The sequence below is a fragment of the Stenella coeruleoalba genome (genome assembly GCF_951394435.1).
Source record: "Stenella coeruleoalba genome assembly, chromosome: 1".
NCBI lineage: Eukaryota > Metazoa > Chordata > Mammalia > Artiodactyla > Delphinidae > Stenella > Stenella coeruleoalba.
In genome coordinates this window covers 179,864,876-179,891,256 of record NC_137169.1, presented here as the reverse complement: position 1 = coordinate 179,891,256, position 26,381 = coordinate 179,864,876, and the positions used below count along the sequence as shown (strand labels likewise).

The 26,381-nt window shown below is 43.8% G+C and overlaps 2 protein-coding genes across 3 annotated transcripts in view; one reads left to right on the top strand and one right to left on the bottom strand.

Moving 5' to 3' along the window:
* Positions 1-9,968, bottom strand: part of ASTN1 (astrotactin 1) — a 327,557-nt gene extending 317,589 nt beyond the window's left edge. Inside the window, exon 1 of the mRNA XM_079935340.1 lies at positions 9,548-9,968. Coding sequence (XP_079791466.1) covers positions 9,548-9,830 — 283 coding nt within the window. The 5' untranslated portion in view covers positions 9,831-9,968. The remainder of the gene's footprint in view (positions 1-9,547) is intronic.
* Positions 9,969-16,843: 6,875 nt separating this feature from the next.
* BRINP2 (BMP/retinoic acid inducible neural specific 2) overlaps positions 16,844-26,381 on the top strand; it is a 117,652-nt gene continuing 108,114 nt past the window's right edge. Inside the window, exon 1 of one of the 2 annotated variants that reach the window (XM_079938272.1) lies at positions 16,844-17,104. The gene's annotated coding sequence lies outside the window, so the exon portion shown is untranslated. Of the gene's footprint in view, positions 17,105-17,524; positions 17,601-26,381 lie in introns of those variants that run through there. The other variant, XM_079938273.1, reaches the window with a different exon arrangement.

Sequence of the window (26,381 nt, the reverse complement as noted above, 5' to 3'; positions counted from 1 at the left end):
ACATAATGATCAAGGGATCAATCCAAAAAGAAGATATAACAATTGTAAATACTTGCGCACCCAACAGAGGAGCACCTCAATAAGAAAGGCAAATGTTAAAAGCCATAAAAGGGGAAATTGACAGTAACACAAAAATATTAAAAACAACAGAATACACTTTCTGCTCAAGTGCTCATGCAACATTCTCCAAGATATATCATATCTTGGATCACAAATCAAGCCTTCGTAAATTTAGGAAAATTGATATCATATCAAGTAACTTTTCTAACCACAACACTATAAGACGAGATATTAATTACAGGAAGAAAACTGTAAAAAATACAAACAAAAGGAGGTTAAACAATATGCTACTAAATAACCAAGAGGTCACTGAAAAAATCAAAGAGGAAATCAAAAAATACCTAGAAACAAATGGCAAAGAAACACGTTGGCCAAAAACATATGGGATGCAGCCAAAGCAGTTCTAAGAGGGAAGTTTAGAGCAATACAATCCTACCTCAAGAAACAAGGAAAATCTCACATAAACAACCTAAGCTTACACCTAAAGCAATTAGAGAAAGAAGAACAAAAAAACCCAAAGTTAGCAGAAGGAAAGCATAAATATCAGATCAGAGGTCAGTGAAAAAGAAATGAAGAAAACAATAGCAAAGGTCAATAAAACTAAAAGCTGTTTCTTAGAGAAGATAAACAAAATTGATAAACCATTAGCCAGACTCATCAAGAAGAAAAGGGAGAATATTCAAATCAACAGAATTAGAAATGAAAAAGGAGAAGTAACAACTGACACGGCAGAAATACAAAGGATCATGCGAGATTATTACAAGCAACTATATACCAATAAAATGGACAACCTGGAAGAAATGGACACTTGTTTAGAAAAGCACAACCTTCCAAGACTGAACCAGGAAGAAATAGAAAATATAAACAGACCAATCACAAGCACTGAAATTGAAACTGTGATGAAAAATCTTCCAAAAACAAAAGCCCAGGACCAGATGGCTTCACAGGCGAACTCCATCATTTAGAGAAGAGCTAACACCTATCTTTCTCAAATTCTTCAAAAATATAGCAGAGGGAGAAACACTCCCAAACTCATTCTACGAGGCCACCATCAACCTGATACCAGAACGAGATGAAGATGTCACAAAAAAAGAAAACTACAGGGCTTCCCTGGTGGCGCAGTGGTTGAGAGTCCACCTGCCAATGCAGGGGACGTGGGTCCGTGCCCCGGTCCGGGAAGATCCCACATGCCACGGAGCAGCTGGGCCCATGAGCCATGGCCGCTGAGCCTGTGCGTCCGGAGCCTGTGCTCCGCAATGGGCGAGGCCCGCATACTGCCAAAAAAAAAAAAAAAAACTACAGGGCAATATCACTGATGAACATAGATGCAAAAATCCTCAACAAAATACTAGCAAACAGAATCCAACAGCACATTAAAAGGATCATACACCATGACCAAGTGGGGCTTATCCCAGGAGTGTAAGGATTCTTCAATATACAAAAATCAATCAATGTGATACACCATATTAACAAACTGAAGGAGAAAAACCATATGATAATCTCAGGAGATGTAGAAAAAGCTTCTGACAAAATTCAACACCCAATTATGATAAAAACTCTCCAGAAAGTAGGCAAAGAGGGAAACTACCTCAACATAATAAAGGCCATATATGAGAACCCACAACCAACATCATTCTCAGTGGTGAAAAACTGAAACCATTTCCACTAAGATCAGGAACAAGACAAGGTTGCCCACTCTCACCACTATTATTCAACATAGTTTTGGAAGTTTTAGCCACAGCAATCAGAGAAGAAAAAGAAATAAAAGCAATCCAAATTGGAAAAGAAGAAGGAAAGCTGTCACTGTTTGCAGATGACATGACACTACACATAGGGAATCCTAAAGATGCTACCAGAAAATTACTAGAGCTAATCAATGAATTTGGTAAAGTAGCAGGGTATAAAATTAATGCACAGAAATCTCTTGCATTCCTATACACTAACGATGAAAAATCTGAAAGAGAAATTAAGGAAACACCCCCATTTACCACTGCAACAAAAAGAATAAAATACCTAGGGATAAATTTACCTAAGGAGACAAATGACCTGTATGCAGAAAACTATAAGACACTGATGAAAGAAATTAAAGATGATACAGACAGATGGAGAGATATACCATGTTCTTGGACTGGAAGAATCAACATTGTGAAAATGACTCTACTACCCAAAACAATCTACAGATTCAATGCAATCCCTATCAAACTACCAATGGCAGTTTTCACAGAACTGGAACAAAAAACTTAACAATTTGTATAGAAACACAAAAGACCCCAAATAGCCAAAGCAATCTTGAGAAAGAAAAACGGAGCTGGAGGAATAAGGCTCCCGGACTTCAGACTGTACTACAAAGCTACAGTAATCAAGACAATATGGTACTGGCACAAAAACAGAAATATAGATCAACGGAACAGGATAAAAAGCCCAGAGAGAAACCCACGCACATATGGTCAGCTTATTTTTGATAAGGCGGCAAGAGTATACAACGGAGAAAAGAGAGCCTCTTCAATAAGTGGCGCTGGGAAAACTGGACAGCTACATGTAAAAGAATGACATTAGAACACTCCCCAACACCATACACAAAAATGAACTCAAAGTGGATTAAAGACCTAAATGTAAGGCCAGACACTATAAAACTCTTAGAGGAAAACATAGGTAGAACACTCTATGACATACCTCACAGCAAGATCCTTTATGTCCCACCTCCTAGAGAAATGGAAATAAAAACAAAAATAAACAAATGCGACCTAATGAAAATCAAAGGCTTTTGCACAGCAAAGGAAACCATAAACAAGACCAAAAGACAACCCTCAGAATGGGAGAAAATATTTGCAAATGAAGCAACGGACAAAGGATTAATCTCCAAAATTTACAAACAGCTCATGCAGCTCAATAACAAAAAAACAAACAACCCAATCCAAAAATGGGCAGAAGACCTAAATAGACATTTCTCCAAAGAAGATATACAGATTGCCAACAAACACATGAAAGGATGCTCAACATCACTAATCATTAGAGAAATGCAAATCAAAACTACAATGAGGTATCACCTCGCACCGGTCAGAATGGCCATCATCAATAAATCTATAAACAATAAATGCTGCAGAGGGTGTGGAGAAAAGGGAACCCTCTTGCATTTTTGGTGGGAATGTAAATTGATACAGCCACTATGGAGAACAATATGGAGGTTCCTTAAAAAACTAATAATAGAATTACCATATGACCCAGCCATCCCACTACTGGGCATATACCCTGAGAAAACCATAATTCAAAAAGAATCACATACCACAATGTTCATTGCAGCTCTATTTACAATAGCCAGGACATGGAAGCAACCTAAGTGTCCACTGAGAGATAAATGGGTAAAGAAGATGTGGCACATATATACAAATGGAGCATTACTCAGCCATAAAAAGAAATGAAATTGAGTTATTATTAGTGAGGTGGATGGACCTAGAGTCTGTCATACAGAGTGAAGTAAGTCACAAAGAGAAAAACAAATACCGTATGCTAACACATATATATGGAATCTAAAAAATCGTTCTGAAGAACCTAGGGGTAGGACAGGAAAAAAGACTCAGACATAGAGAATGGACTTGAGGACACAGGGTTGGGTAAGGGTAAGTGGGACAAAGTGAGACAGTAGCATTGACATATATACACTAGCAAATGTAAAATAGATAGCTAGTGGGAAGCAGCTGCATAGCACAAAGAGATCAGCTCGGTGCTTTGTGACCACCTAGAGGGGTGGGATAGGGAGGGTGGGAGGGAGACGCAAGAGGGAGGGGATATGGGGATATATTTATACGTATAGCTGATTCACTTTGTTATACAGCAGAAACTAACACAACATTGTAAAGCAATTATACTCCAGTAAAGATATTTAAAAAAGAAAAAGAATGAAGAAAAAAAGAATCCAAATTGAGGGACATTCTACAAAATACCTGACAAGTACCCCTCAAAACTGTCAAGGTCATCAAGAACAAGTCTGAGGGCTTCCCTGGTGGCACAGTGGTTGAGAGTCCGCCTGCCGATGCAGGGGACACGGGTTCGTGCCCTGGTCCGGGAGGATCCCACATGCCGCAGAGCGGCTGGGCCCGTGAGCCATGGCCGCTGGGCCTGCGCGTCCGGAGCCTGTGCTCCGCAACGGGAGAGGCCACAACAGTGAGAGGCCCGCGTACCGCAAAAAAAAAAAAAAAAGAAAAGGGACAAAGAAAGAAAAAAATACATATATATATACATATATATGTGTTTGTATATATATATATATTCTATAAAACAAGACCTCAATCTTGCCTCCAAAGATATATAAAGAAATTAAGCTTGTATTTTACTTTTCCTTGAAAAACTTCAATTCAAACCATATCAGTATAGCTAGAAGAGCATTTGAAATGTAAAATTCATCACTCTTGCATTTAAAATTCCTTTGATGTAAAATCTACAGTTCTGTAGAGAAATAGTATATAACAACCCTCTCAATGCTATAAATTAGTGCATTCTGCTAGTAGGAGTTATATAAGTGCTGAAGACCCTACCTTAAGGCTGCTACTACTCATCCTCCCATGTCTTGGATGGGGCTGCCACTCTATATGAATTTGTTTGCTGTTAACCTAGGCAGCTCACTGTAGCAAAGAGCAAAAGGAAGGAAAAGAAACAAATTTTAAAGTTTCTTCTTGAATGCGGTGATGGAGGGATATGTGGGGAAAAAAACTAGGATGCTTCCTATTAGGCCAAGCTCAATGGTGAGTAGAAAACTATGTCTAATGTTATATTTGAAGCCAATCAAAAAGCTCAGTAACTGCTATTCAAGCAGTGCCACTGGGCTCTGACAGTGAATTCCATGCATAAGATCACCTGATAGAAACTTCAGCGGACTTCGTCAAGAAGCTGAAACCACAGTGCCTTCCGGATGGCTCCATCTCACAGAAGAACCTGCTGTCTGGGCTTCCCAGTTTGCATTTCTGTGGGGCCCTTCTCAAAAGAGCACTGAACATGTTATCTTAATCCCCATATACCCTACTTTGTTCACCATGGCTGTGGGTGCCGTAACACGCCATAACACATGGCTACCCAGACCTGGAAACTATGAATGAAGTAAGAATTCCCCAATTCTGCTTAGGTAAGTATACCTACTTAGGTAAATATTCCTTGTGAAGTTCACCCTCTTCTGTATTAAGGTGTATGTGAGAAATCACTTGATGGACAAGGATGTTCAAAAGGTGTTTACATAGAAACCAAAAAGGACTCCTTTATACAAACTGAGTGTGTTTTCCCTATTCTAACCATTGCCAGGGCTCCTTTTATTCAACCATGAAAAATAACAGATTTTGAAAACTTTTAAGGCCTATGAAATAGCAAATAAGAGAAAGACTTAAATGTCATATTAACCTGAGTTCAAGTTACAGATCCATCCATCGTCAGCTATGTAACCCTCAGTAAGTTACTTAACCTCTCCATCCTTACTTTTCTCCACTGTTGGAATAAGTGGAAAGTCTGGAGTTGACACCAGATCTGTCTTCAAAGCCTGTTCTTTTAACCACCACACTGGCCTGCTCCAGACACCTTAAATAGCACCTTGCATGGGGGAACTCACTATATCTCTGCAGGCTGATTGATTTATCTTCAGGTGTACCTCCTTCAATCAATGACAGCTAAAGCTAAACTCCAAGGCACAGGAGAAATAGCTTTCTTCACTAAGTTTTACACACGCTCAATAGTTGGGTCTGAAACAGAGGAGCATCCCCTTCAAAAAATGATGAGACGGATAAATATGTTCTGTTCACAGCACAGAAAACCACACTTCAGTGCAGAAGCCATACTTCAGGTTAACCAGTTGTCTCAAAATCAAATACGCCACCAAAGCAGGAAAGTCTGCTGTTTTCAAAGATGAGACACAAAATTTTAGTTAAGGTATGAAATTTTAATTGGCTAGTTCAGCAAAATTTTATATTCTCCTGAGAGGGTAATAAGGCCTACGTATCTAAATATCTTGAGTTAGGAATTGCAGTTATTTTCCCATAGTATAGAAAGTTTTACAACACTTCTGAAAGCAGGGGTTTAGATCACCTGGCTAAGAGGTACCAGATAAGAACCATAAAGAAGAGGTTCAGCCTTGGTACAATCAATATTCATAGGCAGTATGGCAATCTAGAGACGGCATGACGTGACTAAGAACACTGAAATTCAAAACTATGTGTAGCCAAACAAAACACATCTGAAAGTTACATATGGCCCTTTCAGCAGAATTTGCAAATCCTACTTCAGAGAACAGGAGATAACGCCGCTCCCTCCACTGCCCCTCAGAGTTACCCTACAAGCAAAATTGACAACAATTTTGAAGGCTGAGATAGCCTCTGCAAGTCAGGCTTCAGTGCTTTCTCTGTCAAGTCAGCCGTCCCCTGCTTGGCTTTTAAGTGGTGAGCCGTGTCCCGCCCTACAGAGCCAGGCAGAGTCCTCTGTACTCTCAGACCACCAGGCTAATCTCTGTACTGTGCCATAGGCATGCTAGCCCCACATTCACTCCTACTACCATACTTGGCTCATCCTGTCCATGACCTCAAATGGCTTCACCCTTCCTAGGCCAAGCCCAAGCTAACCTATCTTTGATTTTGTTCATTTGTGTGTGCGTGTGTTTATTTTTTTTAATCCATGCAAAGAGCACTGAAGAGGGATGAATGAACTAAACTACTTTGGTGGGGGTAGGGAAGGCTTCACAGAGAGGTGCCTATGTGTGCAGGGTATAGAAGGAAGAATGAATGGCTGCCAAGTGGAGGAGTGGGGAAGATCATTCTAGGCAGAGGGAAGAGCATGTGCAAAGTCTTGAAAGAGTCCTGAAAGCCATGGCAGGCTTGTAGAGATAAGAGTCTGCAGAAGGCTATAGTCAGAAGGAGAACACACTTGTTTGCCTCACTGAGGTATACGACTTGATCCTGGAGACAAAAGGATCTGATTTTGGTCAAGGCCCCTAGTCAAGCCCATATCTTCCATGGAGTCTGCTCTTGCCATGCAAGTATCTCCTTCCTCCACATTCCTACAGCCCTTGACAACCTTGCCACACAATCAGGTGTTATTACTCACAGCTCTGAGGGCAGAAGCCTTTTATTTTTTTTTAACTTCTGTATCCTAAAAGCACCTAAGAATGTCAAGCAAGTAAATGCTCAGTAAGTTCCCAGGACTGATTGATTCAAATTCCTCTAGGGGGTGGATTAAGCAAACCAGGTTCTAGAGGTAAGAGTAGGGAAACCTCTAAATCAAAGTCACTACAGACCTTACTGTTGGCCACAAGTGACAGGATCCAGGACAACAAAAGTTAACTTCAAAAGCAACCACCCTTGACTTCCATGAACTTGGACTCCTTTCTCTTTCTGTCCAGCTTTGCCCCGCTACCCAAGCTGAGATTCACTCCTACTCCCCCTGGGAATACTGGGCCAAAAGGGAAGGTACCAATACATCTCTGGTTCTGAACATACCCCATTAACTGGGAGAGCAGGGGACAATCAATGCATTGAGCAAATGCATCTGGCCCTGAAATGAGAGAGTGTGTCTGCTCCTGCGTGTAAATGCCAAGTTGCAGGAGGTTACCATAGCAACTCCAGCAGGGTGCTGCAGTGGGCAGCTTTGCACAGAGGTGCAGAAAAGCCATTCTTTAACATCTGGGCTTTTGCTGTGCACATTGGACCCTAGTAGCCACATCATGGCTTTAGGCCCTGCTTTGGGATTCTGCTAAAAAGGAACTGGAATTTTGAATACCTGTTAGTCCAATCTTCTTTTTTTTTCATGTATCACACATGTCCCTCTTGATGCACAGTAAACACTGCATGTAGAGCCCAAAATAGGCTCTTTAGAAACATATAATTCCCTATACTCATTCTTACACATGACAATGAACAGATTGTACTTGCACATCAGCATGACTTGAACACAAAATTTACATCCACCGAATAACCCAGCAATTACACATTTTAATCAACAGCGTGTCCACAACGTCAGCATTCCCAGCCAGTCCCCAGTTTTTATTGTGTTATTAGTACATTTTTAACGCAAAACTAAATAATGCCATCAAGGCTGTAGGTTGGGCTTAATGGGGTCTACTGAGCTGTTACTCCAGGAACTGTGAACCAACTTTTCAAAGGACCAGGCAATTTTTGAAATTGTTTTTCCATAGGGGCTGGAGAGTGGGGGTTTACTCATCCACTTCTTAATGTTTTATGTCTCATAAGGAAAGAGCATGAAGAGGATGTGAAATAGCATTCCATTTGTGGTTTCAACCTACATACGGCCAAAAGGAAGCCATGTCCCTACAAAGTGAACTTTAGTTGGTCGGGCAGTCAATAGATGAAACAGCTTCCTGGACATTTTCACTTTTTTTTCTTGGATCTAGAAACTTACTTGTGGTTATATTTTAATTCTCTCCTGGGCAAAATAAGAATGATTTATAGCAGCAGTGAAGAAATGGATCGCATGGTGGGCGTGCACAGCAGGGTGAGATGGATCTGCACATGGAGAAGTGATGGAAATTTTGGTCAACAAGGTCACATGAACCTGTGGTACTTTGCAAGATGCTGGAGCAGGACTACAGTATCTTTGCAGCTTGGAAGTGAAAAAAGAGGGGTGGATTAGAAGTGATGTAGAAGTTCCAGTACCTGAAGGAGTTTTTGTGACCTAAGGAAATTAAAATAGGGATACCAAGAGAGAGATGCAAATAAATAAACAAAGGAAGGAAGAGCTTCTTGGCCAGGGAGGCTATTCTTTGTGCAGGAAGGCCTATCTGTCTAAGGGAGCTGGAGAACAAAGATGCCAGTGTTAACAGACTACAGTTGGATGATTTGTTCATCCAAGGAATTGGAGATGTGGAGGTGTCTGTAAGGAGGTGTCTGTTACATGTAAGCATGGAGGTAGGACTTGCCAGGATGGACACAGGGGTGTAGGAAACTTCTGTTCTGAAAGAAGGCCAGAGAGTTTCAGCAACCTGGTGACAGAAAAAGAGCTCTCAGTGAGTGAATACTGGAGATTCAGCCAGTGCAATCTGGCCTGCACATACCTGGCTAGGTGGGTACTGGATACCTATTTCTAACTCCCCCAGGGGATGCTGTGGGTGGAGATGGGGGCCCAGGGAGTGTGAAGCAAAGAACTGAGCATGTGGCCTGGGAGTGGGAAAAGGGCTTCTGGGAGGTGAGCTGGGAACTGCCAAGAAGTGCGCTGTCAACGTGCTTCTGAATGAAAGCTGGGAGGTCAAGGCTGGGAAAGGTTTCAGAGAGACTCCTGCAACCTGTTCCTTTGGGGTAGGGCGGCTGAGGGGAGGTGGAAGGCCCAGCTTTGAGGCGCCAGTCTGCAAGTCGGTGTGGAGAATGGTCTGGGAATGGGGCGGATCCAGGGAGGTAGGAGTGGGGGAGGGGAGGTCGCCGGCGAGTGGGTGTGGAGAGCGAGCCCGAGTGGGGGGGGGGGGCGGTGAGGGCGCCGGGCCAGCGCCTCGACCTCCCCCGGGACTCACCCAGCACGAAGTAGGGCAGCTCCGTGTTCTCCAGGTCGTCCACCACGACCATTTCTCCCGGGAAGTCGTTGCGTACCGAGAAGAGGAGCTTGGGCTCGGAGGCCGAGGGGCTGTGCATGATACTCAGGTCGTTCTCGCGCAGGAAAGGCAGCGCCGACACCGTGATGCTCTTCAGCTTGCACTCCAGCTCCTTGGAAGGATCCACGTCGCCCGCGGCCGTGGCCAGCACCGCCGCCGGCCCCCAGCAGCAGGCGAGCAGGGCGCAGAGCCCGGCTAAAGCCATCTTGAGCCCCGGCCGCCTTCCTCCCAGCGCCGCGAAGGTGGGGGAGGCAGCGAGCGGGAGGGAGCGAGCGAGCGAGCGCGGGAGGCGGGGGACGTTGGGGAGGAGATGTGGAGCCGGGAAAGCTCTGGTCCTCGGAATGAGACGCCGCTAGCCTGGTGCAGGGCTTAAGCGCTGATGCCTGGAGAGCCCGCGCTCTTTGTTTCCCGGAGCTGCTTATCTGGGGAAGGGAAAAGAGGGGTGGGGGGAGGTGGGGAGTGGAGAAAAGGAGAAGGAAGGACGTCGGAGGAAAGAGGAAGGGAGCTGAAGATTCTAGGGAATCAGGTCAGTCCTCAGTAGGCTGCAGGTGCTGCCGCCTTTCTCCTCCTTTGCATCCCTTGGCAGGAGCACGCTCCTGGCTATAAACTACCTGCACAGCTTTTTTTTTTTTTTTTTTAACCGTTTTTGCAATGCAAAATATTCCCTCTCGCATTATCTTCCAGATGCCTTGGGGAGGACACACACACACACACACACACACACACACACACACACACACACCGCTTATAAGGTGCTTCCTCAGAGCAGGTGATGGGGGTCTCTAGATCCAAATACGCCCCCAGTTATTTTGTAGATGTAGGTGGTCCCAGTCTTCTTTACCCACTAAAATTGGATTTGTATATTGGATAAGCGTGTACTGGTATAAATGCACGTGTGTATTATTACTCAGCACTAACTTTGCAGAAATATTTAAAGGAAATATTCTGTATGTAGATATACATAGATGGTATGAATAACAAAGAACAGAGCCAGTGTACTGCATACAGTTAAGCAGGAGACCCGAACTTTTATTTGCAATTTCTCTCTGCCTCTTCAGTTTCATTTCTGTTACAAACGTTATCTATGATAAGCAATATAAAGATAATTTGGGGCATGCTATAATTGAGAGAAAAAGTAGAGCTAACTCAAAGAAATGTTAAGCTTTTAGTTTTTAGAGAATCCAGTAAACAGAACAGAGCTGGAAGAAAATTTGAGAAAAACAAAGTTTCTAAGCACCCTTAACAAATGGAAAAGGAATAAAAGAATATCCTTGGGCATGGGCCAAGTCAATCCCAGCCCAATCAAGAGTAGAGCAGGGTAGATAACAACAACAACAACAACATTAACAACAAAAACCCACATAAATTTTCTTTCCATTAGTGCTGGACAGTGATACCTTAGCAAAATAACGACAGTAAACTGTGACAGAAAAGTGATGTTTGTATGTGCTGGTATCTGATGAGTAATTGAACTTTCACACGATAACCTATAACTTATTTCAAAAGTTTGCCAAAACTACACAACACTGTAGATCAACTATACTTCAATTTTAAAAAAGTTTGCCTCTCCAACATCATTTATTCAGTGCTGACTTAAATACTAGGTGCTGTAAGACTATGTTATAAATAACTCCTAATCTCTAGGAATTTAATGTACCACCCTCTTCAAAGTGGACCCCCACTTTAGAAACAATTTCATTCTCATCCTAGCTGGTGTCAATTTATTGGCAAATGTGAATGTATGTCCTTTAAAAGAATTTTAAAAAGCTTTTGCCATATATTTCACAAGGTTACTCTAGTTGATGAATGGGAATAGAGAAAATGAGGCATATTTAAGGTCATGTTTAAGGAGTGAAAGGCCTGCTTACCAGAAAAGAAAACAAAAATACTTCATTACAAGTTAAGTTTTTGTTTTTTTAATTTGACATATCTGAGAACTAACCCAGAGATATATTACCATGTAGCATTGCAAAGTACTGCAAAAACCATTTATCAGCTAATGACCTTTCTAAAACTCATCTTCATAGGAGATACTGCGGGAGAGAAAGACCCCATGATACTTTTTTTGTCTACTCTCTCTAGCATAAAAAAGCAGTATTAACTTAGTTACTCAAGGTTTACCATTGAAAAATCAGAGCGGATAACAAGAAAATACACTTAGCCTTAGAATGTGAGAAATGGCACGAAACTACCAGATCATCTATTAGTCCAGTCTCTCATTTAACAGATGAGGAAGTTGAGGACAGTGAAATACTGAGGTGTTTTACCCAAAATCAATATGCCAAGAAGGGGTGGGGGAGCTAAGGCCACAGACAAGATTTCTTTGCCTAGGGCTTTCTCCACTACACAGTTATGGGACATCTAGGTGTACCCATGGATAGTCGTTGGACTTAATGGCCCCCAGTAATTCATTCAGTAAACATCTGCATACCTACCATATGCTAAGCATCAGCAGATAGACTGAGCATCAGCAGATTCTAGGAAAAATATTGTTCCTGCTTTTGAGTAGCATATAATCTACTATTGTTTTGAAATCTTTCTTCCCAATTTTCTGATGTGTCTTGAGTCATTTTAGAAAACCCGAGTGAACCATTTGATGTTGATTTTCTAATAAGTCAATATCTACTTTGCTTATCTGTAGTCATTTTTACATGCTTATATTTTTACCTGCTTTCTTATTCACAGTTACAAGAAAAAGAGTACATGGATCAAATGTCCATTTAAAAGTGTATATTGAGGCTCCCCTGGTGATGCAATGGTTAAGAATCCGCCTGCCATTGCAGGGGACACAGGGTTCGAGCCCTGGTCTGGGAAGATCCCACATGCCGCGGAGAAACTAAGCCCAAAGGGCACAACTACTGAGCCTATGCTCTAGAGCCCGCGAGCCACAACTACTGAGCTTGCATGCCACAACTACTGAAGCCCGCGCGCCACAACTACTGAAGCCCGCGCACCTAGAGCCTGTGCTTCACAACAAGAGAAGCCACTGCAACGAGAAGCCCGCGCACCACAAGGAAGAGTAGCCTCTGCTCGCCGCAACTAGAGAAAGCCCGTGCACAGCAACGAAGACCCAACGCAGCCAAAAATAAATATTTTTTTAAGTATATATATATATGTTGATATGATCAAGTTACTTTAAAAAAAGTGTATACTGAGTTGGAAAGACTTGGAATTGGTGTCTCAAGCCTTTAAAGACCTCCTTCTCTGTGAAAGTGTCGAGCAAGAAGACTATGCAAATAAAAAGAGATAATATATTGTCAGGGCACTGGATTCCTGTAAACACGCATACACTGTCACATGGTCTTCTTTTAGGGAATTAAGTACCTAGAGATGGGGGAGAGGGTGAAGTTCACAGAAACTAGACCATCTATTCTGTACAATGTTTTACATTTAAATGGGGCTGGGAGAAATTTGTGTGCAGCTACATAATTACCTTTCTGTACAGGCAACATGATGTGGTGAGACAACAGACTTGGAGTCAAGTCTCAACTCCATAATTTACTTATTTGGAGATGAGCCTGGACCATTCTTACCTTCATTGTCCCCCTCAATAAAATGGGGCCAGTGATCTCTGCCCATCGCACAGGCCACAGATAATATAAGTACAAGTACTTATACTTGTTTTCTCCTGAGGTCCAAATTCCTATATTCCAGTACCAACAGCCTTGCTCCTTGACCCTTATAATAGCTTGTGAATGCTTTCCCTGCTATTAACCTGTTCTTTAGACAACTACCAGATTGATCTTCGTGAAATCTTGCTTTCCTCGTGCCATTCTAAAGTTTTTCTTTTCCTACAGGATAAAGTTCGAACACCATAGTTTCGAAATTCAAACCTTCTTCCAAGTTTCATACGATTTATTCTCTTAGCTGTATTGCTTACTACACTATCCCCTTCCCCTCCCCCAACAACACACATACACATCCCCATCGAATTAAAGCCCGTTCTCCATTTTCACTCCGCCCACGCCATTCTGTCCACCTGGAACGCACCACTCTGTTCTCCAGATTGTCCCTTCTCTGCAGGCAAATCTCAGGCCTTATCTATGTAGTGAGAACTTCCATCACTCCCTTCTCTCATAGCTCCTCTCACAGATTCCTTACACACACACACACACACACACACACACACACACACGCACATCCCACATTAGGAGGCCAAGGGTCATATCCCAATACAGTGTTTTGCATTCAACACTCTTATTAAAAAAATAGAAACAATAATACATGCTTTTTAGAATAGGTGTGAGAAGGAAATGAGAGTATGTATATAAAGAATTTAACATTTTAGGCGTTTAGTTGGTGCTCAGTAGTGATATTTTGCCATTATCTGCTCTTCAATTATTTCAGAAAGAAAATAGGCTTCTTTTTTTTTTTTTTTTTGCGGTACGCGGGCCTCTCACTGTTGCGCCCTCTCCCGTTGCGGAGCACAGGCTCCAGACGCGCAGGCCCAGCGGCCATGGCTCACGGGCCCAGCCGCTCCTCGGCATGTGGCATCTTCCCGGACAGGGGCACGAACCCACGTCTCCTGCATCAGCAGGCGGACTCTCAACCACTGCGCCACCAGGGAAGCCCAAAAATAGGCTTCTTTCATGAGATTTTCATGAGATTTTTTTTCCCATGTAGTAGCCAAAAGCAAACTAAATGATTTATGATCTTTGGCGTATATCCAGGATAAATGATGGTATGTATCCATCAAAAGAATGAAGATCATTCATAGCAGGTTTATTCATAACAGACAAAAATGGAAGGAACCCAAATATGCATCAATAGGAGAATGGGTAAATAGCATTTAGTCATGTGACGGAATACTACACAGCAGTAAAATAATAAACATGCAACTACGTGGGTGAATCTCACAGACATAATAAGTGAATGAAACCAGACACAGAAGAGTGTATCCTATAAGAGTCTACATTTATGAACTTCAAGACCAGGTAACATTAATCTTTGGTGCTAGAAGTCAGAATAGTGGTTATCTGTATGAGGAGGGGAGTTTTGACTGAGAATGTCAGGACGAGCTTCCTGGAAATGCTGTGGGTGGTGGCCACATGGATGCATATTTAGGCAAAAATTTATCAAACTGTACACTTGTGGAATTTTGTGATGTCTATTATACCTCAATAAAGTGTTTTTTACATGGCTTTGGACTCCATAGGAGAAGAAAGCAGAGGCAAGTTTTTCTTTTTACAAGTTGTTTTCTTGTTTCCCAACTCTATACCCCCTTTACTTCTCCTTTAGAGGTTTTGGAAACTTTATCTTTCTTTCCATCGAGATTGGTAATCACTTATTCAACTACTCATTTCATTTACCCACTCCTTTCTACTATTTTTATGAGAGTCTCAACACTTGGCATCTTGTCATCCAGAACAAGTTCAGGGGGCCTCTGTCTCTAGGAAGCACAGGAGTAAATAACTCAGGAGTTGGACAGCGGCAGATTTAGACTTTCACTGGATATTATTTTACTTAGTAAAATATTATTATATTTTACTTAGATATTTTATCCTGAGGACTATTCTCTGACATGTTTTGTTAGCTTAGGCAAACAGATACCTACAGTATGGAGAGGTAAGTTCAAACCTATATAAGATACAGAGGAGGGAATGGAGGTGAAAGAGATGGGTGGGGCTCAGGGTGTATACATGAGGAATATTTCTAATTTTCCCCATTTATTCAGAACATCTGGCTCCCTGATGCTTTTTAGATAATCCTGATGTATATACTATTTTGGCATTCATTAAGCCTCTGCATACTTTTCTTTTTCCTAGTTCTTTACAAAAGTAATCTTTAATGTTGCTCTCTATTTTTAAAATAAACTAAATTGAAACACTTCTCTCCCTTTTTGACTCTGTATTTTCCTCTCCATATTTCCCCCATCGTAGAAGTTAGTATGAACCCGTCACATTCCTTTGCCAGCTCCCACCCCCAGCTCTTCTGTTGAATTGGATTCTTTCTTCAACTATTACTCTCCCATGCTCTGCCAAAATTTAGTGTAGTATGCTAGTTAGCTGGACATAATTCAGTTTCGCATCCTCATTAGGACATTAAGAATATATTTCACACTCTTTGATTCAAAGTTAATATTTTCTTTCTTTACTCTTTCCTCTCCACCTCCCCATCTCTCCCTGTCTCTATCTCTGTCTCTTTCTTTCTTCCTCTTTCTCTCTCTCCTCTCAATTCACAGGCTCAGCAACAGCACCTGCTTCACAGAAACAAGGCTGTTCCTGTTCTGATTTCTCTAGTCTTCCTTTAAAAACCAAGTGGAGATTCACAATCCCTCTTCCTGATACACACTGAAGTGAAAGGAGGCATGCAGGAGGAAGACACCACAGGCAAAACAATTCACTCTTTGGGAAGCAGGACAATTTTTTCCCCCTAAATTTCTCCCCAGAAACCTGAACCTGAAGTTCTTCTCTTTGCCTTTGTCTTTACAATCCTGGTTTGGGGACAGAATGTTTCTTGATTTAGCTGTTCAGAGTATCTAAATCTGTTTCTCTCTGTACTCACTGAGTCCCTGCCATCTTTTGCCTCTCTCTCCTGTATCTCTGGGTGTGTGTGTGTGTGTGTGTGTGAGAGAGAGAGAGAGAGAGAGAGAGAAAGAGAGAGAGAGAGAGGGAGGGAGGGAGGGAGGGAGAGAGGGAGACAGAGAGTATGCTGTGAGATAAGTATTCTCACCTGGGGACTCATTTCTAATTAAGTAATTCAGGACCAAGACCAAGAGGCTAAAATGCACAAAACAGAATAAAACCTCAGATTAGAAGGAAAATGGCTCAAATGGGTCCCTATCTCTGCTAGTTCTAGTTAAGCAAGTAAACAAAATGGTCTGGGACAAATGATTATCTTAGGAAGATTAGAAGAAAATGTAATTAGCTCCCAAGTTTCTTCCTGTTTCCTCAGCCTTCTTCCAGTCTCCAACTCCCCAGTCGTGAATTTATCCAAGCCTCCCTTATCCACACCAAAAAAAGTCCCTACTGCAAAGCTGGGAGGGTTAACAGAGCTGGTAGCCCCGCCAGCCAGCTAACCAAAGGAGACAGCCGGTGAGGCCCCGAGCCCGCCCCCAGCCGAGCCGCCCAGCCAATGGGAGCTTGTGGGGAGTGTGGCGCTGCGTCCCATTGGCTGCCTACCTAAGTGCATAAGAAAGAAAGAGAGAGGCAGGCAGGGGAGCATTGTTATCTTAAGACGCTCAGCTGGTGTCTGAGTCTGCAGGTGAAACTGCCTAGGTACGGAGCTCGGAGTCGGAGCAGAGACACGCCGGGCTGCAGCCTGGGATGGAATCCGCTCGCCTCGGAAGCTGCTCTGCCCGCGGCTGCTCGGGCAGCCCGTTCGCTAAGCTCGGAGGATCCCGTTAGCACTTGCCCAGGGATGTGCACCTGCCGTGCGCGGCGAGCGCCTGGGCAGGTCTGCAGGCATACGAGGGAGCGGTGAAGCAGGAGGAACTGTCTCTACCCATGTGCAAGGCAGTGATTCCGGGAGAGAGACAGGGTGAGTGAGTCTCTTTAGAGTTGGAAGGAAGGCACGATCTTGGTTTTCTCTTCGGAGGAGGGACAGAGGATTCCCCGGGTCGGGTTTGGTACTTTCCTTCCCTCTCCACCCGCGTGCGCCCCGGCCCAGCGTCGAAGCCCCACTTCAAACATGCTGTGGGTGCCGGGCATCCTTGCTGCTCAGCTGGAAGGCAGCAGGCAAGTGGTCTGACGGCGGCGGCGGCGGCGGCGGCGGCGGCAGCGGCAGCAGCAGCAGCAGCAAAGCGGGTAGCAAGGAATTTGAAAAGAGACATCGACTCCCTTTCACACGCTGAGGGGGAGGCATTCACGTTTCCCCAAATGAGAAGGAGCCACGAGAAATCATGAAGTAAAAACTTTGGAAAGCTGCCACTGGAGATGTTGCACAAAATCCTGGAATCTTTCAGGAGTCTCCTCCCAATCGGTGGAGGTTTGGGGAGCAGCTGATACAGCAAGGAGGGCTCTTGCAAGGATTCAAGGTAACAGTGCAGGGTTTTGGTAGTTTTTCTCCATTCCCTTTTCGTTATATTTTTGGTGTGTCTCTTGGTAAGGGGATCGTTTTGCCCTCCTACAACCCTCTTGCCCTGGTGTCTGGCAGTTTCAGGCAGAGGGAATGATCCCCACCTCTTAGTTTCTGTCTTGTGGAGCTGAGCAGTGGACTTTGGGGTTTAGCTAGAGATCGTCCTATTATTGCCTCCTGGTGTTGCACGGTTGCCGCACGACTTGGGCACTCTGCCTGACCTATATTGCTTTTGCCTGGTTTAAGTCCTCAAAGTTAGTGCAACTCCCATTAGCTTCAGAAAATCCAATCGGACTGCATAATTGCAGAAGATGACAAGGACTTCTGCATGCCCAGCAGATGCTGGACTGAACTGTACACGGTTCACTATGTTTGGGATGGAGGTTGTGATACATGATAACACATGTTCACAGGTATTCACATGTTCCTAGAGCTATATTCACATGTCCATAGAGCTCCCTGGTATGTCTCTAGAGGCCTGTCTCTTTCTCCCATGCACATGCAACCAAGAAAAAAAAAAAAAAACAGATTGAAGAGTGAACCCCTGTGGGTTGCAAATAGTCTCCCCGGGTGGTGGCAGAAACCCCATTGATTGAGTTGAACCTGGCAGTGCGCTGGAGGCACTGGGGAGAGCATTGCTGTGCTGGAAGGAGGGGCACACTGAGATTATCTGGTGATCTCTCTCTCTCCCCGGTTCTGTGATCAGCTGGGTACACAGTCTAATGCTGCCTATGGTATGTGTGTGTGTATATATATGTGTGTGCCTGTGCTCACAGCTGTATGCAGGAAGCAGGCTGCCGCTAGAAGAAGCATGCTTGTGCAGCTCTCTGCCCAGGCCCCAGATGCCTGGAGTGTTCCTTCCTAGTAGAAATATGAACTTGGGAGCTGCTCTTCCAGCCCAGAGGAGTTTTCTCCTCACCAAGTAGTCCCCCTGCATGGTACATATTTATCCAGAGTATATAGACCTAAGCCAAATATGAACTAATAATCAAGCTAATGTGCTGTAACATGATTGCACAGACGCCTCCATAAAGAACTGTGTGTGTGCTCTTCCTAGCTCTGGGAGTCAGGTGTCCCGAGCAGGAGCAAATGTTTTGTTAAAAGGATAGCAATTATAACAAGCCAGGCTTCTAGCTGCGTAATCTGAGCCTTATCCAGCAGGGACAATGATCTGTCAGCACAGAGCAATCTGGAGGATAAAAGGTATAGTGTAAGTCAAGTATTTCTGCCTCTGTCCTTCTCCAGACATGTGCATGTGGAAGGGACACTCTTTCTGACCATGCCTCCTGGAATACAGGGCAATGCCAGCATTAACCAAGCAGCTAAAGTATTTTACAAAATCCCCTGGGGGGCAGTCTGATGACATCAGGCAACAGCAAAGTGATATTCGAGTTTGTGTGTTTTCCCTCTTGACTTCCCACAGTTATGTGTATGTTATTTGTTTAAGGCAGGACCCTCTGGAGTTCCCTCCCATCCAGAATAAGTTGCTTTGCAGCACCGGGGGCATGACCAAGCAATGCTGACACAATGACCCTGAAATCTTATCAATATCATAGCTGTTGCTATACATATATACATTCTTTTTAGCTGCTGCCTACTGTGGGGAAAGATGCATGCTTTGCTTCTTTGAGGAGCGATATGATTTGAGCTGGTACAGAGCCTGGATACTGTGAAATGTTTGAGGGAAAGGAAGCAAATGTCAGACCATGGTCTTCCCTGTTGGAGGGCAACTGGCACCAAAGGGTTTAACAGCTATTCTGCAGCCATGGAGAAGACAGAAGCATCCCTGACTCTTGCTTCTCCCTCCTCACCAAAAATGGGGCTGGCTTTATCTCCCAGAATGGAGTGCTGTGTGCTGCAGTATGGCCACAAGAAAGGAGAAAAGGAGGGAAGGGCTGGGGAGGGAGGAGGGTTCCTGCTCCGCTAGCATTGGGCCAGACTCATGGGTGGGGAGCATCTTCCCCATTTAGGCCCTTAAGATCATCCTCTGGGTTTTCCCTTCTGGCCTCCTAACAGGTTGTTTACTGAGAAAGGCCAGAGGGCAAAGAACATCCCTGCATCATCCACTCCTTCCGATGCCCTTTCCCAAGACACAGGCCAGCCACTGGGGAGTGTCGCACCAAAAACATCCCCTCTGAGACAGTGCTCCGAAGTCCCTCCCCAGCTCACAAACAAGAGGTAATCAGAAGGGACTGGAGACATCTGCGTGGGCACTTTCTGCTGAGTGGGATGCTTAGTGTTGAGAGTTCCCACTCAGTGTTTTGTTTTCCCCACTGTGCTGTGTATTTTTGGTGATTCAACTCTTTCTCTTAGATAATAAGACCTTGTATACATTTTATAATTGCATACTCTTCCAAAGGGTTGGGAGCATTTTAGGGAGCTCATCTCATTAATCCTCACAGGCCTTATAGCCTCCTTTATCTTTGATTACCCTAAGAAGGAGACTAGAATGAGTTTAGCCTCCTTCTTGGAAAAAGGAGGGCAGAGGACCTTGGAAAGATGAACTGTTTTACTCTGGGTCACACAGCAATTAAGGGAACCTATGGAGTAGGGTGTGGGTCTCATCATTCCCAAACCAACCCCAGACTCTCCTGACTCCTCCTAAGGAATGGGTTAATCTTAGTAACTGTGATTTGATTCAGCTGTTCTGTACTTGACAGGAATGGGAGGTTGCAGTGACACAGGCTTTGCCTCTGGCTCTGACCTAAGGGCTGTGAGGGATAAAAGTCTTATAAGACTTTGTCTTTGCCCTCAATGATCTTACATTCTAGTTAGGAAAATAGGCTTACATCTGGGAGAAAGGTAAATGACAACATACATTCTAAACAGCAGTTCAATACAAGAGACTCTTGAGGCGGACCTAATTAATCTACAGTTGATTTGCACAGATAATGAGAGCTATCAGTATTCCAAGGAAGGAGAATTAGAGTTGTGCCATGGGGGATAGGGTGGGATTTGTTTGGAGAGGGAGAAATGGGAAAAAGATTCCAGCTGACAGAGAGGCTAACTGCAGCACAGCTGAGAAGGCTGGAAACTTCAAGGCTTGCATGTTTCCGTGGGGTTTGCCTTAAACCACTGCTCCACTTGGATCCTGGAAACAGCTTACACCTGGGTTAATTACGTGAAGCAAGGGTTGGCCTAGAGGAAGCTGCCCTCAGATCAGGCAGAGGGCTTTGAAATGTTGGACATCTCATTAGGCACCGAAAATTACCTAAGCCTTCTATCCACCCTCAAGCCTAATCCATATATTATGGGAAAAACAGTGCTCAAGGTCAGGGAGCTTAACAACATATCAAAATTTTTGGAGAAAGATATTGGGGGAAAGTAGGCAAATTTCAAGAGAACGCGAGAAAATCTTCTCATATATTTTTTTTAGACTCAGAATCTCCTAAGAGAGAGCCTTGATTTCCCTTCATTTCCTGTTTCCCCACCCAAATATCCCTATTGGGGTTTACATGGAGCCAGCAAAATGCCAAAGCCCTCAGGCATTTAGCATGGAGGAGAAGATTTTCAGTCTTAAGATTCTTGGCGTGCCCATGTACAAAACCTCTCATCTCCCCTCCTTTTCCTTTTTAATAAAACATATGCTGTAGCAGTCACAAAGGAGGAGACCACAAAAGCAGAAGGGGTGGGCGCGGTATTGTCCGCAGCTGTACCATGAGGTACTCTGATTGCTCAGCTGAACAGCAGAGCGGGGAGGTAGTCTGCCAGCCTGGGCAGTACCAAGGGAGGACCAAGGGCTGCATGGCATCAGGAGAGGGCTTTGACTGGTCAGCCACACACATTTGCTCCAACAGTGAGCCTTGTTTCCCAGAGAAAAGGTCAAGGGAAAGCATAGGTCCTGTGAGAGGACTGGTGTAACCCTATTCCTTGGTCTTCACTTGATTTGAGACATCTATTCACTCTACCTGTCATTGGTTGCTTCGGTGGCCCCTTCTGACATGGACAAAATTCTAGTGGGGCACTAAGAGTGAAATGGCTTGCCTAAAGTCATGCCATCATTGCTCTCAGGTCAAGAGGAAAATCCCTAAGAACATAGTCTGTTTGGTTGCTTCGCCCCCGGAGTTCATTCTGGGGACAAGTCCTGAGGGATACGGATTTTCTCTTGAAAATTCTCCCAAGGCCTTGTTGTCACCTTTGTTTCCTGTGTTAAATGACCCTGCAGCTGGTGGGTGGGACTGAAGCATTTTTTCTTTATTATTCACAAGTATCTGCTGCCACGTTTGGGGGCTAAGGCAGAGGTCCAGGCCCACGGGCGTGTGGCTAGTGATTGTATGCTAAAGCCTCTTCCATTTGGGAGTGAAGAGAGAGGCAGCTCAGTTATACTTCAGACTATGGGCAGCGGTGGATGGGTTTCATCTGATCTCTCTGGAAACTGTCACTCTGCCATGCAGATGGAAGTAAAGTTGAGGAACATCATTATAGCATGGAATCCTCAACAGCCAGTTCCATCATTCCTTTTACTGAAGCTCACATGAAATGCAAATATATCTGGGATGCTGGATTGAGCGAAGGGTGGGCAATCTGATACCTCATAGGACTGAGCGCTGCCCCACACTGTGCTATTCATATGGTGGCCACTGGCTACATGTAGCTCTTGGAGCACTTGGATTGCATGTTGTCAGTGTAAAAATACACACTGAATTTTGAAGACTTGGCTTGAAGGATAAGAATGTCAAATATCTCAGCACTGCTTCTTTTAATATTGATTACACGTTAAAATGATAATATTCTGGGTTAAATAAAATATATTAAGATTAGTTTTACCCATTTCCTTTTACTTTCTAATGTGGCTATCAGAAAAGTTAAAATTATATATGTGGCTCTCATTCTATTTCTTTTGGGCAGTGCTGGTCTAATTCTGCAGAGTAGTGACAGAGAATGTGGAGAAAGGACAGAGGCTTGAAACAAGAGGAGCCAGAAATATAAAAAGAGAGAACATGGAGGGAGGGATTGTGAGTAGCCCAGAGAGTGTCTGGTCATGTATTTCTGAAATCGAAAGCCAAGGAGGGCACAGATAGCTTAAGTTGGCTTATCTGATGGAGACCTTATCAACAGTGACTCAGCCCACCCTCAGCATTTGTGGAGCATTGCCGCTTCCAGTTCACATGCAAACAGTCATCAGGTAGGAGGCCTGGGGATTTTATCCTAATATTTTTGGTTTCTGCCTGACAGTAGAAATAACCAAGTTAATTATCTTTAGGGTCTCACTCCGAAGTCTGAGGACACACCAATTGGGATGAGCTGGGTCCGTTTGACTTTCAAATCTCTTCCTTCTCATGTCTACCATATTATCATCTTTTCTTGGGAGAGTTCTCCTTCAAACCAGTCATGTTGATGGTGTGATGGGGAGAAAGAAAAGTCACTGTTACATGTTAGAGATTCTTTTGTGGACCTATCAGTAAGAAGAACGGGGAGAAGACATCATGATTGAATTTTATTTAATAAGTATGGATTTGAACTCTATAATTCACTTATCACTATGATCTTATTATTACCATTTGTTGCAATAAGGTTTGGCCACAACTGGAACTCCTCATATATATATATATATATTTTTTTTTTTTTTTTTTTCCTGCGGTACGCGGGCCTCTCACTGCTGTGGCCTCCCCCCGCTGCGGAGCACAGGCTCCGGACGCGCAGGCTCAGCGGCTCCGCGGCATGTGGGATCTTCCCCAACCGGGGCACGAACCCGTGTCCCCCGCACCGGCAGGCGGACTCCCAACCACCACGCCACCGGGGAAGCCCGAAACTCCTCATATTTGGTGAGCATTGTATAGTTTACAAAATGCTTTACAAGCTTTCTCTCACCTGATTTTCACAACACCCCTGTGGGGTGGTTAATACCTCCATTCAAATTTTTCCATGATCTGCTCCCAAACTACCTTTATTACTTTATTTTCTGATCCGTCTCTTTGTATGAACTTCATTCAATCTTGCTTCATCAAACTGGTCTACTTAACTGTTCTTTGGTGTTCACTATGTTAAGTAGGGATCGTTACTCATTGAGCCTCAGTTTTATCATCTATAAAAAAATGATAATGCCCCATCTCTCGATCCGCTGTTCTAAATATTAAATGAGGTAAAATACATAAGGAGCCACACACAGTTCCAGGCACATGACAGATGCTCAACAATTGTCAACATCCTTTCATACAAAACATCCTTCACTTTGATGATCGCCAAGATTAAAATGTCCACAGGTGAACTCGTTACGTACCCATTTCACACATAAAATGATTCCCCTCTCCAAATTCTCTGCTTTGGTTAATGGGACAACCAATCGCCCAGCGACAAAATTAAGAAATACAGTTGTCTTGTGCTCTGCATTCTCTCACACAGCCCCTCACATCCAATCAATCCCCAATGACAAGCTCTACCTCCTGATGATTTCTCAAAGCCATCCTTCCTCCCTCCCTCCCCACCCTCCCCTCCCTCGTCAGCTGTCACCCCTCGCACTTGGACTTTCCCAGTACTTGGTCTCCCTGTCTCCTCTTTTGAGGGCCAGCCAACCCAGCCTCCTCGTTGCAGCTGGGGTGATCTTTCAAACCGGTAAATTTGATTATGCTCCTTCCTTTACTGTGCTTCTGCAATGACTCCTCACTACTGTTGGAATAAAACCCAAGTTTCTTAGCATCACAAGCAGGAGACCCTTCACGAGCTGGTCCAGCAGCTTCTCCTTGCATCTCTCCATTTCCCCCTGCTCGCCCCAGCTACCTAAACTACAGGCAGTTCCCTCAGTATTCCGAGGCTGTTAGATGTGCTGTGTTGCTTTTCTGGAGAACCTTTCCTTGCCCCGTTCTCTGTTTCCTGAGGGTTATCGAGCTTTAAGACTGTAAGGGTGATCTCCTCTGTGAAGTCTCCCTGAGACTCTGGGAAGGAATTAATTGTCTCCTCCTTTACAACGCTGCACAACTCACTCAGACTCTGGTTTTGTATTGTAGCCACCACATTGTAGTGATTTGTTTATGTGGCCCTGTCCTGCACTCAGAGGCAGGGTTGGGACTGGGCTTCTCAGACATATTTGTCAGGAACTATTCAGTATATTATGAATATGTGCCAGGTACTCTTCTTAGGCATTGGATATTCTACAGGGAACAGCAGATAAAAGCCCTGCCGTCAGAATGCTTACATTCTAGAGGGTAGATAGGAGGATAATTATAATAATGATTATTATTGACATAGCTGATAATAGTAGTACTTTAAGTACACTTTACTAGTACTTATGTGTCTGGCATTATACTGAAGGCTTTCCATACATTAACTCATTTCCTTCACATAATGATTCTATGATTCCCCTTTTAATAAATCCTGTATTCCCATTTGACAGATGATGCATTGGAGGCCCAGCAAGGTTAAACAATTTGTTCAAGCTAGTCAGTGGAGTGGCTGACGTTCTAACCCAGTTTAGATCCTGAGTTCACATTGTTTATTAGTATGATATCCATAAAGAGGAACATGTAGACAAATGAGATAATTTCAGGTACTAATATGAAGAAAAGTATCAAAATCGAGTATAGTAGGAGAGAGTGATTGCAGTGGTGGTCAGGGAAGGTCTCTTTGAGAAGGGAACATTTAAGTTGGAAACTGATTTGTCAGTTGAGGAAGGTAGAAATCCCAGGGTGGGGTAGAACCTGGGGATCTAAAGAAGAGAAATTGTGGACTCAGTGTAACCAGAGTTCTAGCTGCCGTGACGATCATCCCCCACTGCAGAAGGTACAAGACTCAGTGGCCCGGGGGTGGGGTGGGGGGGATGTCTTAGGGAGCAGTAAATTGCCCACATGTTGGCAAACCTCTCTCCAATCGGTCCACTTGTCCCTTCTGTTCTTTGGGGTTAAGACATATCTCACGAGATGTCTGGTTTGCTGCTCTCCACAGAGGTAGGAGGTGTGGACACACATACACACGCGTACGCATGTGCGGCCCTGCTCTGCTAAACCACTTTATTTCACTTCTCTCCCATGAATGACGTGTCACTCAGAGCCTTGGTGAAGCGACAGGCACAGGCACAGCAAAGAGGCTGGAGACAACCCAGAGGCATGAGCGAAAGGGGAAAAGAAAATTATTTTTTAACAAGATGAGAAGTGAATTGGACTGGAGGGAGAAATGGGAATTTCATCAGGGAGGGGCATGTAGTCTGGGGGTGCTTCTGAGGTGCTGACAGTTGAGCTGGATGGTAGTTTGCACTGTAATTTTTCTTATATATGTATATATACATACACATGTACACACATGTATATTCACATGCAACGCTCCACATATATACACATACATACATATGTATCTTTATGAATATTTCTGGTAAGGTTAAAAAAAGAAATGATTTGGAGAGCAGATAAAACATGGGTGGGGCAAGTTCATACCTATTTAATATATATCCTAAGCCTACTTTATGAAAAAAATTGTACTAGGCTTGTTTTTATTTATATTATCTCATTTAAGTTTTATTACAGCATTATGAAGTAAGTATCATTCCTGTTTACAGACAGAAATTGAGGAAGACAAGGCCCAGAGCCGCTGACATTCAACCCTGGGCTCTTGTCCCTGCACCATGCCCTCTGCCTTCCACACAGGAAAGTTCTGAGAGTCAGCAAGGGTGGTAGAAAAGTACCCTGATTTCTGGGTCAGACACACTTGGGCTTCAGTCTAGTCTTGGTCACTCACTAGCTGTGTGACCCTGGATACATGACACAACCTCTCTGAGCTTCAGTATCCCCAACTAGTAAAATGGAGAGGATAT